The sequence below is a fragment of the Pan troglodytes genome, chromosome 4 (assembly GCF_028858775.2).
Source record: "Pan troglodytes isolate AG18354 chromosome 4, NHGRI_mPanTro3-v2.0_pri, whole genome shotgun sequence".
Classification (NCBI taxonomy): domain Eukaryota; kingdom Metazoa; phylum Chordata; class Mammalia; order Primates; family Hominidae; genus Pan; species Pan troglodytes.
This window is the reverse complement of record NC_072402.2, coordinates 109,084,096-109,104,917: the sequence shown is the minus strand read 5'-3', so window position 1 is coordinate 109,104,917 and position 20,822 is coordinate 109,084,096. Positions and strand designations below refer to the sequence as shown.

General features: G+C 37.1%; 1 protein-coding gene across 4 annotated transcripts in view; it reads right to left on the bottom strand.

The window, feature by feature from the left end:
* Positions 1-20,822, bottom strand: part of CAMK4 (calcium/calmodulin dependent protein kinase IV) — a 264,464-nt gene that overhangs the window by 118,089 nt on the left and 125,553 nt on the right. For 2 of the 4 annotated variants that reach the window (XR_008548047.2, XM_517873.9), the window contains exons 3-4: positions 2,236-2,298; positions 205-287 (exon numbers count right to left, since the gene is read on the bottom strand). The exons of the other annotated variants lie outside the window; for them this stretch is intronic. Coding sequence is in view for 1 of the 2 variants with exons in the window: in XM_517873.9 (XP_517873.7) it covers positions 205-287; positions 2,236-2,298 (146 nt within the window). In the remaining variant the exon portion in view is untranslated. The remainder of the gene's footprint in view (positions 1-204; positions 288-2,235; positions 2,299-20,822) is intronic. 4 annotated transcript variants of the gene reach the window in all.

Genomic DNA, 20,822 nt, shown 5'->3' with positions numbered 1-20,822 from the left:
TCACTAAATATCTCAAGTTTTCATGTACCTACATCTTACCACTACCCACCTTCCTTCAACATTCTTCTTAAGACTTTTTTTAGTAGTATTTATCAACAAGTATAATCTGTCATTATAAAAAGTTTCAGGAGAAATGTCTTTTAGATTATTTTTTGGTGGCCAAAAGCAAACCTTTCTTTGGTTATATTTCCAGAACCAACTCACCTATCAAACAGTTCTCCTCCTGTGACGAGTTCTAGGACCAGACTGATTTCTGTAGGGGTTTCAAATATCTCTTTAAGTTTTATCTAGGGAAAGATATAAAAAAAAGAATATCACAAATTTCTTATTCCATCTTTCTTGGAAATAGCTAACACTATGGCTAAAACAACATTCTGCAGTAGTAATATGCTGGATCACTGTTAATAAAGTTTCCTCATTCTTTTATCAGCTAGCTATTTCTCACTCTCTTTCTGGGTTGTTGATTTTATCAGTTACCTCATTTTTTTCAAAGTTCCTATAAAATGTTTACATTTTTCCTTTTGACAGTTGAAAGATGTCTGCCTTGGAAACACTTTCTAACTTTTCTAAAACATCCCAACTTCTGAATTGTTCAAAAATCAAAAACAAAAACAACACAACTTCCTAAACCATTTGAGGCATCAAGGTGGCTAGAGGTACAAAATGCCTATTTCTTCTGGGAATTACAAAACTTAAAATTAGGGGTCTGTGGCACGGTAGGACCAGCTTAAAGTCGGCCTATATGTAAAGGGTATATCAATCAATAGCTAAAAAGCTGTCAGTGGGTGAAGGAATCCTCAGAAAAGCAGTGGTGACAGTGACTTGATTGAGCATACCATGGTCTTCATCACATTCAGCTAATCCAAGCAGTTTTAGATATTTTTCTCCATATATACGAGAATCTAGTAGCCAAGACTAGTCTACACTTGAGGAAAATTCTACATTGACTTATCTTTGGAGAGAAGAGATGGATAATGTAAAAGTGGTGATGGAGTGTGGGAGATTTTATTAACTGCTTACCCAAAGCCCTTTTCGCCCTACTTTAATATAAACAGAACTCTGATTTGTTCAGAGATGGTATCTAGCCCCAAACTGTGGATCATGAATGGTCTTAGCCACTAATTTCACAGCCTCCATGCAGTTAAGGGTAATCTTGTGACTAGCTCCAGCCAATAAAATTTGAAGAGACTTCCACTGCCATAGTTTCTGAGAAAGCTTTTACTCTTCTTATGAGAACTGGCAGCTGAGATCCTTCCATCTTCTTCCTATTTTGAATATAGACGTGATGACTTGCAAAAATTGTGGAGCAGCCATGTTAGGCCCAAGAGGGAAAAGCATGAGGATGAAAGTCAATGCACTGAGGATGGCAGAACCAAGGATGGTATTTGGGTTCTGTAACGGCAGCACCGGCGAGCTGAGCCAGAAAACTGCCTGATTTTTGTTGCTTGCAACATATGGAAAATATTTGTTTAAATCATCCTATTCAAGTTTTCTGCTATTTACAGCTGAATGCTTCCCTAACTCATATGTTAAGTTTTGAGCACTTTGCCTGGAGTCTAAGCGTTGCAGGCCATCTCCCTGGACATCACAACTTCCTCAGAGAAATGGGCAAAAATGCTTTCTTGAAGTAGATGGCTTAATTCATAAAAATAACTTGCAACCTGGAAAATAATTTTATTCTTTTTCACTTCATCAGTTCAAGAACGCTTTTTACTAGATCTTTGCCTCAGAGGCTGTCTGGACAAAGCCTGAAGCAGAGCTTCTGAGGACATTTTATTTTCTGCATTCAAGTACATCATTTATTTGCATCTGCACATTGTTCATGAAGCAGATCCTCTCTCAAAGCAGACTGAAATTACTTTGGAAAGCAATGTATTTTCTTCACAGGCTTTTTCAGTAATGGAAAATTAATAAGATAGGCACACAAAAGAAGGGAAAAGCCAGTGTTTTGTTAGAGCAAAACAAAACTCTTCGATTTTTATCCTTTTATGAATGAAAATAAAGATGGCGTATATTGCTAATTTGTCTATTTTGGAAATTTTTCAGAGGTATTACTTGTAAGACTTATTCAGCCAAAGGATTGAAAAGGTGATGAGATGAGGACAAGAGCTAGCACATAGTAGCTATCAGTGGTGGGAGAATCCCCTTCTCATTATCAGCACTGACAGTGAAGGACAAAGGTCCCTTTCTCTAGCTCTGGCAATCATTTGAAATAGTAGGTTAAAAACCACTTACAATGTTTGGATGTGAGAGGCGAAGAAGAACTCCTATCTCAGTTCTTACGATTTTTTTGTCCACCTAAAAGGCAAAATAAAAGAGATAAACTGAAAGAAACTCCCTCCTTCATTGTAGCAGAGAAACAGAAACAGCAATAACTACCTGGGTGAATCAGGCAATTCGCAGAGCCTAATTCCTTAGCTTTTGTGTGTCTCCTTCCTCTCTTTCTTTTTCGGCTGCACATCCTTTCTCTCTGCTTCTGACATAAGATACAGCCAGAAACTAGTATGCATCACAACTTGTCAGACTCCTAACATGGCATCTTCCCCACTTTCCTATCAAAAGTCATCACTGTCACAACTAATGCCCAAGCTCATTTCAACCTATCCTTCTTCTTTGTCTTCCTTTCTTATATGGAAGTCTGTCTAAACCCCAGTGGAGCCGTCAATCACTTCACTTGTCCTTCTCACACGGATATAGCACAAAACCCAACCTACCCAACAAGAGTATCCTGTTCCCTGGCCATTGTGATAGGGTTAGGAATATTCACCAGACCCAAGTCATCCCAGTCAGGAGCCTCTCCAAAAATTTTGCTCAAACAATCAAGAAATAGGTATTCCATCTTTCTCTGAAATTATGAGAGCAAAAGAGGATACAGTCTGCTTCTAATAGTGAACAGTTTTGATACCATATGGAGACCACTTTATTAAAATGAGGCCAACACAGGAAAAAATATTGCTGAGTTATGAAGAGGACTGTTAATACAATTTAAGCCCCTAGATTCAGTTATGCTTGTTTGCCTTTTGAACTTCTAATTATATGAGCCACTACATTTCCTTTTTCTGTTTAAGTTATCCAGAGTTAGTTTCTGTTGCTTGCCATGAAAGAATCCTAGTTAGTTCACCACTTGGTCTCTTTGTTTGGGACAATGGCGATTTAGTTCAGGATATTCCAAAATTAGGGATATTCTCTCTAGCCCAATGATTGACCCCTTTAATCACAATGAGCTGGCATTTCAGAGATCTAAAAGTTATATAGTAGACATAAACGTTTTAATGTCTTCCTCTCCAACAAAATTTATCATAACATATGATACCTGCACTCTTACTATGGTTTCTGCCATTTGAGCTGTCCCAAACCTTTGAACTAGCAAGAGTTTACATGGTTTTAGAAGTGAAGAAGTTTATGTGCAATTCACAGCCAAACTCTATAGGCATATCCAAGAGACTGCTTCAAATGGGAAGTGGGTTCTCCCCTTTCAGTTACTTCTCCTGAGGAAGAAAAGGTTGACCTCAGGAGAAATCCAAGCGCATATCAATGGTGATAACCAATCACAACTTTCAAGATGACAGAGAACAACATCCAGTCATTTAATTTTCATTCTTTAATGAAAACAGTAACCAAAAAGGATGCAATCTTTAAAAAGGAATGAATACTCAAAAGAATTTTTCCAACTTTATATGTTATTTTTCTTGGTTGCAACATATAAATATATTTTACATTTATTTTATCTGGAAAATATAATTTTGCCAGACCCTAGAGTACCTCATTTAAAGAAAGCACTCACCATTTCTAAATGCCTTTAGTTTTTATGAGATGGAAAAATGTTTACAAGGAGATCTTAAGGAGTTCCCAGCCCAATGAGAGATTTCTCAAGAGTTTATTTCACCCGTATACGCAATAAAACATTAAATTGCCATAAAGTCATGGTAAACTGCAATAAAAGTTTTGGTTATTCATACAGGCAATCAAGAGGCTTGGGGTGTTTTAATATATTCTTGCTAAAGAAAGTCAAGCTATTAAAATCAATATGCTATATTACAAAACAAAAATGTATTTTACTTTTGTTGTTTGGATGCCAGTCTGTGCAACCCAGCATACTTCTTAAAATATTTATAAACATCCCACATAAAAATGCAACATCAGCTATAAATTCTTAGAGGAGAGGATGAATATATGATCTGTACATTTTAATACCTGACAGTTAATATGAGGCCATTATATAACAGGGAAGACTCACTGTGAGCAGAGAAAAGCAACCTAACTCTAGTGACTGTACATCAAATTGATAGGCTCTGGAGCTTTTGCAGCAAAGGAGTAAAGGAAGACGCACATCTTGACACATCCAGTGCTCTCTAACCCAAGAACTTTGGAGGCTGTTTCAGCAGTCTTCCACGGACACTAAACCATAGCTACTCTGCATGATTCAGACCATGTATTGACCAAAGCTCTTTCAGTTTCAAGTAACAAACACACAGCTCAAACTCACGTAATAAGTCCCAAATGGTAATTTATTGGCACATGTAACTGGGAAGTCAGAGTAGATCTATCTGCAGACATAACCAAATTGAGAGGTTGAGACTCAGATAATCTCTCTCTCCCCTGTGCACGTTTGTGTCTTTGTCTATGTCTCTCCTTTCCAAATGGCATGAAGCATGGCCACAGAAGCTCCAAGTCTGTATTTCTAAGATAAGAGAGATGCTCTCTCTCAACATCTATCTAATCTCAAATAGTATTATCATTAGCCTTGCTTGATTTATGTGCCTATTCCTGGATGTAGGAGAAATATAACCATGACAAGGCCAAGAATGGGTCATAAGCACTCTCCTTTGACCATGGTTGAGGGAGATGGGAGGCTTGGTTCCCTCAAATAATGAATGTTGTCAGACACTGAGGACTCCGTTATTGTTTGCTTTTAGTATTTGTTCCCTTCATTTCACATTTTCCTAAGATCCTGAAGTATTACTCTCTCAGTTTCTTCCATGTCCCAGACTAATCGATCAGTAACTAATAATTATTCATTCATAAGAACTCTTGCCATCAGTTTATTTCATATTCAAAGTTTTGACCATTTACCAGTAACCCAAATGGGCCCTACCAAATAGCAATTTAGAATTTTGCCTAGAAACTCTTTTGAATCCATACTGAAAGCTGATGTAGGAGCAATCACTTAGCTGGTGAACGAACCTAGCAGGCTACCTAGTTTTGTACCTCAATTCTGCTGTTTTCTCTACTTCTGGGCAGCAACCTTGTCAATTGTTTTGATGTCATTGGTGATATAATTTGAAGGAAAGTAAAGAAGCCTAAGAAAATGATGGCTGTAGCCAATATGAATGGTTGGAATAGAAACTGGGATAAATAATTTACTGACATCTATGTGCTTTGTGAGGCAGAAGAGAATCATAACCTCCATCATATTGTCAAAACTTCTAAATCAGAGAATATTAAATAGATAAAATTTAAAAACCAAAAAATGTGTTTTATTGAATTGGAAATTTTAGAATGTCTGAGTAATTTCTTTAGTTTCTATGTAATGAATGCACAGTACACAGTAAGGATAGGTCTAAAATAGGTTTTATGCGCTCAGCCCCATGTTAAATAATTGGGTCACAGGAAAAAACAAACGAAATATGGTCCTTCCTAAAGTAAGATTACAATCTAATTTGGGAGATGCAACTCATCTACATAATGTTATCAGAAGATAGTGAAAGATGGAAGAATGCAAGTTACAAATGAATTTTGTTTTAAAACTTCTTTTGTTCAGTGGAAGATAGCTTTTCTGAGTCAACTGCTGCTAATATTAAAACAGCGGGCTTATTCTAAAAGACTTTTGATATTACCAGTTCTTTAAGAAATCACACTGTTGCTAATACAAAATGGAGAATGTTTTGCTAGAGTGTGCCCCAGGTACATGGAAGTAGTGTAAGATATGGGTTGCTGGTAGCCAGTCAGTGGTGTCAGGCAGCCCAATCATGGGGTATAGACAGCATGGTCCAGGAGGGAATAGAATGGCAGCAAAAGACTCTAAAAGTTATTTCGTTTAGTGAAAAAAACATACATTTTGTAAAAATTATCAAGCAAGAGACAAACACTTATACCAAATGACAAATGAGAGATCTTTGAAAAAGAGAGGCGTTACTAGAACAGTCAAATGGCATTGTCATCTTCTATTTCAGTTTCTGCAGATGCTATTAAAACATAAGGATACAGGTTGTTTCTGTTTTTGTTTTTGTTTTTTGAGATGGAGTCTCGCTTTGTCACCAGGCTGGAGTGCAATGGTGCAGTCTCGGCTCACTGCAACCTCTGCCTCCCAAGTTCAAGTGATTCTCCTGCCTCAGCCTCCTGAGTAGTTGGGACTACAGGTGTGCGCCACCACATCCAGCAAATTTTTGTATTTTTGGTAGAGATGGGGTTTCATCATGTTGGCCAGGATGGTCTCTATCTCTTGACCTCATGATCCACCCATGTCGGCCTCCCAAAGTGCTGGGATCACCATCTTCTCTTCAGGTCAACAAGGATTTCCTTGCTAATTCCAAATAAATGTATTTGTCACTACTGCACAATGCTTTAAAGAAAATTTTAAGGACATAGGTGTTCCTAAATTAAGATTGTTATACTAGAATTTATTTTTCTCACTACATATTTGGGTTTTTGTAATACAGGTTTCTCCCACTCCCACACCCGCCATTTTTCAGATATTTCTGATCAATGTAAAGTGTGATAGTAGAATCCTTTAATTTTTTCACATTATATATTTATATTAAACAAATATTTTCTAACACAAATATGCATTCTGAACAAATTTACCTATTACCATGTTGTATAGGGCATATTACATATTAAAATGCTATTTCTTTTTAGCTCTTTGAGAGTTAAATGATCTAAAGTTCAATGATCTAAACTCAAAAAATACTCAGAACAGGCCAGACTGCAAAAAGTCTGGGCTAGCAAACTTCTGGTAAAATCATTTGCTTTTAATTCAGAATTAATTTTTCTATAAAAACATTTCTTAAAAAGGTAATTATTTTTCCACGATACTCCACATCATCATTTCTCAATTTAAAATATGGTCTCAGGGTGACTGCAGGTTCTTGAGGCCCTTTCAGGGTATACGTAGGGTTCTCCCTTTTCCAGCTGCATATCTGAGTAAAGTGAGACTTTTTCCACATACAGTCAGCCCTCCATATCTGTGGGTTCGGCATCTTCTATTCAACTAACCATGGATGGAAAATATTTGGGAAATAAATCCCAACAACAATAAAAAATAACACAACAATTAAAATATTCATATAAAAATACAGTATAACAACTGTTTACATAGCATTTACATATTAGGTGTTAGAAATAACCTAGAGATTATTTAAAGAATATTAGAGCACGTTCATAAATGATGTGCAAATACTATGCCATTTTATAGTATAAGGGACTTAAACAGCTGTGAATTTTGGTATCTGCAGGGGTCTTGGAACCAATCTCCCATGGATACTGAGGAATGACCATACTTCAAACAAAACAACAAATGGCAACAATTGAATGCAAAACTTTGTGAGAATCAAGCTGTGTTCGATTAGATCAGATAGTAAAGAGATTTGCAAAACAATGATACTCTTCTCATTAAATATTTTTTATTTTGAAAAATATAGACATTTTAATTTAATTGTTATTTATGTTAAAATATAATGGGTTTATGGTAATTTTAAAAATTAGTAAATTTAAAAATATATCAATTTTAATCTCTCATACAGCAAATATGTGTAGCTATTTTGAATTCTCAATAATTTTGTATCAGCTGGGCGTAGTGGCTCACGCCTGTAATCCCAACACTTTGGGAGGCCAAGGTGGGTGGATCACTTGGAGCCAGGAGTTTGAGACCAGCCTGGCCAACATGGTGAAACCCTGTCTCTATTAAAAATACAAAATTAGCGGGGCATGGCAACACATGCCTGTAATCCCAGCCACTCAGGAGGCTGAGGCAGAAAGATCACTTGAACCCAGGAGGTGGAGGTTGCAGTGAGCTGAGATTGTGCCACTGCACTCCAGCCTGGGCAACAGAATGAGACCCTGTCTCAATAATAATAATAATAATTATTATTATTATATTATTATTATTTTGTGAGTAGAAAGGGCTCCTAAAGCCCAAAACTTTGAGAGTCAGTACTCCAAAAAATTTAACATTATACATTTGAAAATAGAATAAAAAGAAGAAAAAAATTCTAGTAAAAATAATTTAAATGAAAGAAAAATGTCAATATAGTCTCATTTCTGCTTCTCTGAATGCTGGGGCCCAGGATAAATAATGTGCAGGGCATAGTTTGGTGGAGGCTGAGAAGGGTGAAGCAAATAAGAATCTCCGAAGAAGGAACATGGAGAAAAGTAAGGCTAAAACACTGTCAATCCAAAGAGAGTAAACTAAGCAACAAAACCTGATTTACGAGTCAAAGTAATGATGACCAAGGAAACCAGCAGAGGGTAATTTTGAACAAAATGGAAATGGACAGCTATATAGCTAAGAAGCCAAGGATAAGACCATACTGAAGCCAGGAAATCCTTCCCAGAAGGATAAGCTGAGGGTCACCTGTTGCTTTTTGGAAAGAAGTCTGAGAGCTTCTTAAATAGCCATACTCTCAGGGGCAGTTCTCTTTAAAGGTATCATGTCTTGGAGATCACACAAGTGTGGGTCTTGATAGCCATCTCCTTTCAACCTTTCCAATATTCTTCTCATTACAGAAGTTGGTGTTTTCCTCGCACTTCTAAATTCCCTTTCCAAATTCCTGGGGAGCTCTCACATTACCACTCAGAATGAATAATATTTTCCTAGAAAATAACTGTCAAGCAAACCACAAAAGTCAATGGGCAGCTATCTGAGCAGTCATTATTGCCACTTGAAATTAGCTTCCAAGTGTGACCATAATTAACATCTTGAGAAGCATCAACAGATGGCTTTAAGAAACCAACATGACAACAACACTGAAACCCATAAGACATACCTTTAGTATCTACAAAATACCTTGAAGAATAGCAGTTTTTCCTTACTAACAATTTACAATAAATATATATTTTACTAAAATCTTAACTTGGGCTAATTAGCCCAAGTTCCCTAGAAAAAACACATGAGGCATGGATCAACATTCTGTGCTTTACTTGGGAAACCCAACACAGTGAGAGTGAGGAAAAAGGGAAATGCGGAAAGGTCGGAGACACAATGCATTCAGCACCAAACATCCTAATGAGCTATAAAGACATACAGCAGGTCATATGGGCAGCTGCATCCAATGGGCACATGGTACTTCTCCAGAGACGTTGTACCAGGCTACTACTCCTTGAAGAAGTCCATAGGAAGAAGGAAGAAGGGGGAATTCACCTACCCAGTAATTTCCTTTGTTTCCCATTGCTGAAATTTGGCCCATGGGTTAACTTTTCCATTTTTCTGGGAGGTATATGGGGTCTCATTGGCAGTCATTTGTGATGGTATATTCCTCCACAGGAGATGTCCTATCTCATTCAAACCCAAAAGTAGCTATAACAGCCAGAAACTTCAGGCATATGCTTGCTTGGCCTAACCTGCATGAAATAGCTAAAGGGCATTCACTTCCCTTGGCTTAGGTAGCAAGTAGGCAGAAAAAAATATAAGGCGGCCCATCAGAGTTTTGTCCAATCACAGTGCATTCTAGAGTTTTTATCTGTTACTAGGTGCTATGATTTGAATGTATCCTCCAAAAGTTCATGTGTTGGAAACTTAATTGCCATTGTATCAGTATTAAGAGGTAGGGCCTTTAGGAGATGATTAAGTCATGAGGTATGTGCTCTCATGAGTGATTTATTGCCATCATCCTGGGAGTGAGATAGTTATGATGGGAGTGGCTCTTGATGAAAGGATACGTTCAGTTCTGTTTCTCTCTGTGACACAAGCACTTGCTTCAGGATCCTGCCCATCTGCCATGGGATGACCCCCTTCCAGAACTATGAGTCAAATACATTTCTGTTTATTATCTAGAATGCGGTATTCTGTTTATAGCAACAGAAAATGGACTAAGACACCAGGTAAACTAAATTGACAGCAGTGGACTCATAGTCTTGCTTCTCTAATTTATGGTGTATTATTGCTCATCAGACAGAACCTTGTCTCCATTTATTTGTCATTGCTCTTGTTACTAATATGAAGTGGATAGCCATCAAATGGATTGGGCACCTGGGGTTTTTCTGTAATGCCTTGTCCTAGCTCCTCTACTTAAACGGCCCTAAGTATTCTAATGGTCTTTGATATACTTTTTGAAGCTTATACACAGAAAAAAATTTTAAATTTAATAAAAGAAATTATACAGGTTTTTATAGTTTCAAGACTCCATGACACTCAAGATTTCTTAAAACTGAAAGAAATCCCAATTTTCCTGTCTGTCCCCATGGTAGGGGAGAAAGAAGTAGATAAGAGGTATAATTCTAGAGTAACACCAGAGAAAAAGGCTCCATCACTGGAACGGGATTGATGAAACACAGATCCTTCACTAAGATATGCAGCAAATAAACACTCTTGTGCTGGGACCAAGACTGTTGATGAGGAAAAGAGAAATAATTAAAAACATATGAAGAAAAAAGCAATGATGGCTTAAAGGAAAACCAGTTTCTGCTTTGTGGTAATTACAAATGGAGAAAGGGGGTGAATAAACTGGAGAATAGAGAGGACAATAACCAGACTTCTGTTAGATTTGAACAACCTGGCTATCTTAGATGTAGCCTATATCCAGACTCTGGAAGTTCAAACACTCTTGGAAAACTGGGGTGACCTGTGCAACTAAAGACTGCTGCTCTTTTTGTTTTAATCATTCAGGCAAGTAAAGCAGCATTTCCACAGAAAATGCTCAGCCTTATCTTATTTTCCTTGCAGAGATTAAGACTATAAATCTTGTTTTGTCTCTGTATTCTGTCTTTGGCTTCTTTGACTTATTTTTGGTATGAATGATGTCCAGAGATATTATGCTAAGTACATAATTGTGCTCTTCAAATCCTTTATGGAAACAAGCACATTATAAATCATTAATGCATAAATAAATAAGCAACCAAACATCTTTATGCTTTCCCAATGATTCCCTATGCATAACTTATGCTTAATTTAGCATCCTATTTTTTGACATTCAACAAGTATATGTTGGCACTAACATGCTTGGTGAAAAATCTTGACCACTGGAGTTTTGTTAAATTCAAGAATGACAGTTTTAGTCTACAAGAATTTGAAAGCTAAGAACTTCTGTTTGAACACCCCAAAATCAAATGCAGGACATATACAAATATCGAGGTTTTCCTACATGAGGCTGGTACCTCCAATAAATACACAATTTTAATCAAGTCTGATTATTTATCTTTATCCTCTTGTTCTACCAGAAACCTGGGCATCTTATGACTGTCTCACATTTTTCAGCGTTCTCAAGGAGTGACTTGTTTTTGGTCCATGAAGAAATGTACCCCAAGACCTGGAAGCAGGATAGACATCCTTCTTGCTCCTCATTGCTATGCCCAAATCATTTCTCCTCCCTTCTTCCTCCAAAATCCCAGCTCCTTTGAAATGTCTTCCATCAGCAAATACATCCTGCAACTCTACCTCATTGTAGTCATTTTCCCACCTCCCTTTCACTAACACATTCCTATACTGAACATTTTAGCATGTATGTCTCCATCTCAACCATTGTTCCCCATAATCATTCTTAACAACTTCAACTTTCACATGGATGGTTCATTCAACATTCTTGCCTCTCAGTTCTTTTACCACTTCCTTGATTCTTCCTTAGCAACTCATTTCCATGACAACATCTCAGGCCTTCTTGTTACCATCAACTGAACCACATCACAAATCTTGATTTCAAACATTACACTCTCTGATTTCTACTACCTATCTTTAAAGCTCCTACTTGGCTTAGATTCTATGGTCCACTAGTATATGCTAATAATGCCTTGGCCCTGTCCATTGTGCTGAACTCTCCTAGTATTCTTCCTCTTCTTTTACACCGGCTCACTGGTCATCTTCCAGGAAGCCAGGATAGTCTCCACTGTTGGGTCCTTTCACTTGGCACTTGATAGTACTCTGTCTCAGATGCTCTTTTCCCAGATTTTTCAGTGTGAGTTTAGGCTCAACGAAGAAGAGAATGGAAAGGATCACTGCACAGGGTGGGTGACGGTTTAGAGGTGAGGGCAGCAGCAAGCATTGGACATGGTGTGCTGGAACAAGAAGGAGACTGATATTGTAAGGAAAACCAATACTCCATATTACATTTAACACTGACTAACATGAAGCCAACCTTGTTCTGATCAGTATGGGAAGACAGGCTGTAATCATCAGATAAGCTTGTCTTTGAGCATTGTAAAACCCAATATTTTATAGCTCTGTTACTAGTCACTTCCTATTCCCTGCAGACTCTAAGACATTGGGAAGAACAAAAGGAAAAAAGAAGGGATTTCCAATAGAGGAGGAAGCCCAGGATTGAAATAAGAGTCTAGGCAAAACAAGAGTGCCTCTGGGAAGCTTAACCCAGAAAGACACTTCTATTTCAGAACTTGAAGCCTTTGTAAGACACGTAGATTCAGAACAGAGCAGCATCTCCAAAGGGAGTTACCTCTCTCCCTTCATTCTTAGATTCTAAATACAAACCTATGTGCTTGCAGATACCAGAAATTGTTTTCACAGGAAACAGTCTTTTTATTTTGCAATGAATGAAATAGGCTTAAAATATTCCTGGGAGATATAACAAGCTAAACAAAGTTAATACAAAGAATTTGGCTGATGCCCGACTCTCACCAGAAAGAGGTTGGGCTTAGCAGAGGCAGGGAGAAGAGGAAAAGAACCTGATAGACAGAGCAGAAGAAGAATCTTCATGTCTTTACCCAGCACTTTTTTCTCTTGCTTCTTTTATCTGTATCTCCCTGGGATCTAGAACACACGAGCATGATCCTGATTTAATAACTCTCATCTTTAAAAAGGTCTCTCAGTCCCTTACCATCCCCTCCCACTTCCAAAGCATATCTCTGCTTCCCTTCACAGAAAACCTCTCTAGTGTTGCCTCTGCACTCTTTCTTCACTTCTTCACCTGGGAGTAGAGGAAATAAAATGGATTATTTCATGTCACCATTCTGGTCTGATTTCTCTCCTACTTTAAAGGCAACAGCAATATTATAATATTTCCTAACTTGCCTCACTGCTTTGATCCTTACCCTTTATATTCAATCCTTCTACACACAACATCCAGAATGATATCTTTAAAATGTAAATCAGATCATGTTACTCTCAGCTTAAATGCCTTTGTTGGAGTCCCACTGTGCTTAGAGTAAGTATAAACTCTTTGCCATAGACCTTAAAACAGGATGGCTTGGCCTCACCCTATTGGTCTGATGTCACTGTCCTTCATATGCAGGCCATTCAACTTCTAGACCAAGCTTCAAGGCCTTTGCATTTGCTGTTCCCTCTTCCATCAGGCCTCTTTTTTCACTTGGTTCATTGAGAGTCACCTAGAGGCCTTTCCTGGCCACTCCATCAAAAGTAGTTACACACTAACACACATACAACATACACACATACACACACTGTGAGTCATACCATTCAATTTTTTATAACAGTTACAAAAAGCTATGTTATCATTTAGTTACTAATTCATCATCTGTTTCTTCCATCGGAGCATGAGTTCTATGACAGAAAGGATCTTGTCTGTTTTCTACATATGCTATCTTTGGCGTTATTTACCAATACCTGGCATTTAATAATTTGTTAAATGAATGAATGAGGTATGGAGGCTGGTGATTGAATACGAAATGCTGGCAGCTCAAAGAAAAAAAATTCTGGTTTAACATTAAGCTTCAGTTAGATGAGATTAGAATTGGTTGGTCAGTTCTCATCCTGCCACTTAAGTCTACATGACATTTTTTCATGTTATTGACACCAATGGAGTGGAGAATGTCTGTTTCAAAGAGCCTCTAGATTCTCTTTCAAGGTAAGTGAAGAACACTTGGAAAAATATAAATTATTAATGCACAGGTGAAGTTACTGACCTTCTAAATCCACTGCAGCAAGTACTGATACTCCTGCTCACTCTTCTCCCCCATTTCAGGATATAGAGCTTTTATAGCTGTCAGACAGAAATCCCGTACTTTTCCTTCCAACAGCACACCTTGCCTTTAATTTGAGTGTTCCATCATTTGTATCAAACACAACCACAGAGTGATTAAAAGAGAATGAAATGATAGAGATTAGAAAATGATAATGGTGAGAATTGGAATGGACTATCCATTCTCAAAGAAGCAACTATGATATCCTTGGTAAGCAGAAAAGAATTCTATGGATGTAGGTGTGGATATTTTGACTTGCCTCTGTGCCCTCCATGGGCACAGAGCCTGGCTGGGTCTTTACTCCTCATATTTCCCAAGAAGGTGCCAGCATCAGCATGGTCTTATGAAAAAGAAACTGATTAACAAAGAGAGAATTAATGTTAAGCCTCCCAAATTATTTTTTAAGATTCATGTTGTCAGGGATAGAAGGAAATCAACACATATATTTTTATAGAAGTATCATAGTCACATTTAAAAATATAGAAAATATAAAAAGAGTGAGGAATATATCCACCATTGTAACACAACTAATCATTAGCATTTTGGTTTATTTGTTTTCAGATATGTATGTATACTTCTTTTTACATTTTCAAATATAAAAATACTTGAAATTTTGTTACCTTTTTCACAAAAACATAATAAAAATTTTATGAATATCTAATATCCATAAGCAGAATGTAAAACACCTTCCTAAGGGCCCAATGTCATCAATGCCTAGCCCTAATGTTAGACATGAATGATTCCTTAAGATTTATTACTAATATATTCTATAATCAGCATCCTTGTCTGTACATTTTTTAAAGAATTCAATTTGAATCCTGGCTTGATCATTTAGAGTCTTTAATCAAGTCCCTTAATCTATATGAGGACTGCTTCAATTTCATCATGTGTAAAATGGGAATAATTGTTATTCTGGAATATTATTGTTTTAAGGATTGAATAAGAATATGTGTGAAATTTCCTAGTCCCTGTGAAATGTTCAGTAAATGTCAGTGCCTTTCCTAGAATGACTTTTAAAATCAAAGTGAGCATTTCTAATCTTCTGTTTCCAATTTTCTAATTCTAAACAGAGAAGGCACTACAATTGCAGCATACTAAGTTTAGAAATATAGGGATTTATGAAAATGTTCCACCCCTAGTCAGAGAAAGTACCTACTAAACATGAAACACAATTTTATTTTTATTGTTATTCTAAAAAATTTTCTAAAAGTGAATGACAACTTCATCAGAATCCTAAACTGCATCCTGATATAATCTTCCTGCCTGAGGTTAATCAAAAAGAAAACTAATGCCTATTTTCACTTCAATAAATGCCTTCTCTCACCTTTTCTGAAGACTAAGAGCTGCACTGTCCTGTTTAAACTTTAGGGAGGTTTTAAGACAATTTCATATGTTTACTAATCACTGTCGACCACCAGGGTCACATCTAAGTTGACTATAAACCTGGGTATCAACCATGTCCTTTATATATTCAAGTCTGACAGAGGTGTAATATACTCTGTCCTTTCTTCTTAGTGCCTTTTAGTAATTTTTATATGGTAAAGACAGTAATTTTGGTAATTTTTATGACCATTTCATATGACCAAGATTTTTAAATTATCAAGAAGCCATGAAAATAACGAAATTTAGGTTTTCATTGTATATTATTTCAATCAAACAACAATGATTTATGTGCACAATTCCCAAACTTTAATTTGAGTGATTAAAGGGGCACAATATTATATACACTCAGAGACCCTGAGATATTCCTTTGATCTTTTCCTTGATCCTTAGAACTAAGTGATTTTCTATTAGTTACAAAGCCAAAAAAGCTTATGACTTTGTATACTGTTAAATAATAAAAATAAAAATAATACTCCTGAAAGTATTAACATTTTAAGCTTCATCAATTACATCTTAGGGTTCAATGGAAAAAATAAAAACCTGGATGCTCTTAGAAGAAAGCTTAGCTCACTGCCTATTCTTTCAAGGACAATTCAGACCTTTTTCAAAGAACCTGGCTAATGTTGTTCATGAATGCTAAAAACTTGGTGGAAAGAAAGGCTCTCACATGGTTCTTCTAGAGTTATTCATGACCAGAAAAGTACAGAAGAAATTAATGTTGAACCAAAAAATAATATAATCATACTCTTGGTCTGAATGAGAAAGACAGAGATTCTAGAGATCTTAATGATTTGAGGTTTGATTAAAAAATTTCATTGTCAGTGTTGCCCCATAGCAATATATTCTTTCTAGATGTAGAAGTCTAGATTTTCTGAGGTAGCATTTTAACATGAAGTGAACCCAGAGCTTCACTTTTCTCTGAAAGACCAGATAAACAAAAGTGTGTCAGCTCAGTCCTTCCCAGCATCTTTCTCCATACAATGGCGTGCACATCCTCAAAGCACTCTCTCATCAGCATGTCTGTTAAGTCTCTTCTTCTGAGTAAAACTGCTCACAGTTAAAAAGCTTGTAAGAGTTAATTGGGTAGTATGCACACATTCCATGTTTATGCCCTATTATTTCTCCATCTCTGATATTTTCCAAGACTGTCCGGTTTCAAAGGATATGGTGGCCAAGGGGCTTGTGACCCCTGGACTGGTTTGGTCTCTGAGTGTGTGTTCAGTATTTATTGGCCTCTCCCATAGAGCCAGTGAGCACATGATCTGTCCCTAGTCATCTGTAGCTGTAGATTTCCTCACCTATCCAGGTCTCTACTGCAGACAGCATCTGGCAGTGGCCCTGGTATGTGGCCTCTTCATGCTCACCACGCTTCCCTGGGTTATCTAAGCCAGAGGCCAGTGGGAAATAACAGGGTAAGGAAAACATTGCTCTGAGAGATGGATGAACTCAATCTTCACCCTAAAGAAATACTTTTAAACTAAAAGAGACTCTTAAACGGGAAGAAACTAAGATATCTTTGACTGGAAATTTTTAGTATGTTTTCCTCCCAGCTATCCAGTGATAGCAAGAGGAATTCAGGTTCAGAATAAATGCTGTTGTAGAAAATAGAGGATACTGATACATTTTTTTGCAGATGTAAGTGTGGTGGGTAAATTTTGATTTGACACTCACCCACATTCCCCTCCATAAAAATACATCAAAATTTAAAAGATGAGGATGATAATCTTGGATCTGCTTTATCAATAAAAGGTATCATATACAGTTTATAGTACTTTATTATATATGCCACTCCTTGAAACTGATCAGGACACTCCATATGTCCTGATGGTAAAAACAGTTCTAGATTGTTCTGATCCTAAAATCTCAAAGAAAAATGCTGGGAGTGAAGATTAAAACTGGACTCCTTCCTTACACCATATACAAAAATAAACTCAAGATGGATTAAAGCCTTAAATGTAAAACCCAAAACTATAAAAACTCTGGAAGACAACCTAGGCAATACCATTCTGGACATAGGAACTGGCAAGGAATTCATGATGAAGATGCCAAAAGCAACTGCAACAAAAGCAAAAAATTGACAAATGGATCTAATAAAACTAAAGAGCAGAAGCTCTTTGCTGTGCTTCTGCACAGCAAAAGAAACTCTCAACAGAGTAAACAGACAACCTACAGAATGGAAGAAAATTTTTGCAAAGTACGCATCTGGCAAAGGTCTAATATCCTGAACTTAAAAACGTAATCAAATTTATAAGAAAAAAACATAAAACCCCATTAAAAAGTGGGCAAAGGACATGAACGGACACTTTTCAAAAGAAGACATACCTGTGGCCAACAAGCATATGAATAAAAGCTTAACATCACTGATTATCAGAGAAACGAAAATCAAAACTACAATCAAATAGCATCTCACACCAGTCACAATGGTTACTATTAGTCAAAAAAATCACAGATGCTGGTATGGTTGTGGAGGAAAGCGAACACTCATACACTGTTGGTGGGAATGTAAATTGCTTCAACCATTGTAGAAAGGAACTCTTCAAAAAGCTGAAAACAGAACTACCATTCAACTCAGCAATCCCATTACGGGGTATATGTCCAAAGGAATATAAACCATTCTGTTATAAAGATACATGCACACATATGTTCACTGCAGCACTGTTCACACTAGCTAATACATAGAATTAACCTAAATGTCCATCAATGGTAAACTGAATAAAGAAAATGTGGTACATATATACATAGAATACTATGCAGCCATAAAAAAGAATGAGATAATGTCCTTTGCAGGAACATGGATGGAGCTGAAGGCTGTTATCCCTAGGCCATTATCCAAACTAACACAGTAACAGAAAACTAAATACCGCATGTTCTCACTTATAAGTGGGAGCTAAATGATGGGAACATATGGACACAAACAACACATATGGCCACTGGGGCCTACCTGGAGGTGAAGGGCGGGAGGAGAGAGAGGAGCAGAAAAAATAACTATTGAGTACTAGGCTTAGTACCTGGGTGACGAAATAATCTGTACAACAAATCCCCATGACACGAGTTTACCTACATAACAAACCTGCATATGTATCCCCTGAACCTAAAATAAAAGTTAAAAAAAAAAAAAAGAAAAATCCTGCCAGTGACAGATTGGTAGGTTGTGTCAGGGAAAAACATCCATCTAATGTGTTCTTTTAGATATAACTATCCATCTGATACTCTTCAACTTTGGGGTAGAGATAAGTATAGGTAACTTTAACTGAATTTATCCTGTGACAGAGTCTCACAGTAGGAAGGAAATTGGAATCTGACCCACATAGCCACACCTGTGTTCATACTGCATCCCACCTACCACTAAGACAAAGAGTTAAGAGTCACATCAAGCCATGTGTGTAGTCTGTATATCTCACAGTTCCCAGTTGTTTTTCCTTCATTTGCCAGTGGATATTGTATGTGAGACTCACTAAACTCAGGTTTTAACAGAATTTGGCAAAGATAACATGTTGCTTGCATTCTCTGCACACAGCAAATATTATTTGCCCATTCTTCACAGTGTAACTTACAAGCAGCACTCCGCTTCTCTGTGCCTGTGTCAATAAAGGCTTAATCATCCTTTATCAGGTAAATAAGGAGAAACATCTAGTTTTAGTCCCAAATCTGGACCAAAATCATTCCTGATTGAATTCTTTTTTGCCTTTGTCTCTATCAGGGCCTTCATGGCATCTATAAAAAATGCCCAGATTTGGAATTCAAAAGCCCTGAGTTCTAGAATACATGCTATTGTGTATTTTGAACATGACACTTCTCTAAGACTCTCATAAGAAAAATACTTCCTTGGGGAGCTTTGTGTTAACATGTGAAAGCGGCACTACATTACATAGTGTTTAACAATTCAGTGTGGGTTCCATTCTTATTAGCATTATGCTCCTTTACTGTTAAAGTGAGTGACATGACATATGGTGAGTTGTGAGTACTTAATTTTAAAAAACGTTGAAAACTAATTCAATACTGAAAACTATATGGATCTCTTTTAATTAGTATCCTCTGTACATAGTTCATTTCCCCTCTTCTAGAAAATAAATGGTTTTGGAGTTCCATGACTTGATCTTTTTAGCTTTCTTTTCGTCCTCTGTTTACAGTGACTGGATATATGCAACTCTGGCCACCATTCAACTTTTTGTACCATAAAAAAATACAAATTAAAATTTATTAACACATTTTTCCCTGTTAACACTAAGATGATAGCTTTCCCCTTCTCACTAAGGTATGAATCCTAAGTCTGCTTTGAGGCTGATAGCCTGTGTCCTTCTGGCTCTCTCAGCTCTCCTGGTTGTGGTCCATTGGACAGCACTCTCCAGCTTTGATCTCCTGACCCTGAGCTTCTCTCAACTTTCCTAGTGCCCCCGCACCTCCCCTTTGGTAACAAGGCATTTACCACTGAGCTCTCTGAGAAGTTCTTAAACTCCTGCTTCTACTAGAGTGAAGTAACATAAGCTCTCCTTCTGAGGTTTCCTCTGTTTTTAGTTGGTTATATATCTCCTTTTTCTGCTCCATAGATTCCATTTAAAGAGTGAAAATCACTTTAGTTCCAATTGCCCAATGCTTATAAAAGTACTAAGGGGTTAAATGTCATAATTTGAGTGGATGGCATACCAGCAAAGTAAATTCATCTTTTGGGCAACAGCACTCAGGCCTGTTGGTGCTCTAGCTCATGGTCTGTCTGTCTGTCTGTCTCTCTCTCTCTGTCTTTCTGTCTCTCTCATCAGCCTGCTTTTGAATTATAGTGTTTGTTTTCTAAAAGGCAACAAAATATCTAAACGAGATTGATATAATGAGAAGATGAACAAGAATGCCTCAGAAATAACGCCACATATCTACAACTATCTGATCTTTGACAAACCTGACAAAAACAAGCAATGGGGAAAGGATTCCCTATTTAATAAATGGTGCTGGCAAAACTGGCTAGCCATATGGAGAAAGCTGAAACTGGATCCCTTCCTTACACCTTATACAAAAATTAATTCAAGATGGATTAAAGACTTAAATGTTAGACCTAAAACCATAAAAACCCTAGAAGAAAACCTAGGCAGTACCATTCAGGACACAGGCATGGGCAAGGACTTCATGTCTAAAACACCAAAAGCAATGGTAACAAAAGCCAAAATTGACAAATGGGATCTAATTCAACTAAAGAGCTTCTGCACAGCAAAAGAAACTACCATCAGAGTGAACAGGCAACCTACAAAATGGGAGAAAATTTTCGCAACCTACTCATCTGACAAAGGGCTAATATCCAGAATCTACAATGAACTCAAACAAATTTACAAGAAAAAAACAAACAACCCCATCAAAAAGTGGGCGAAGGA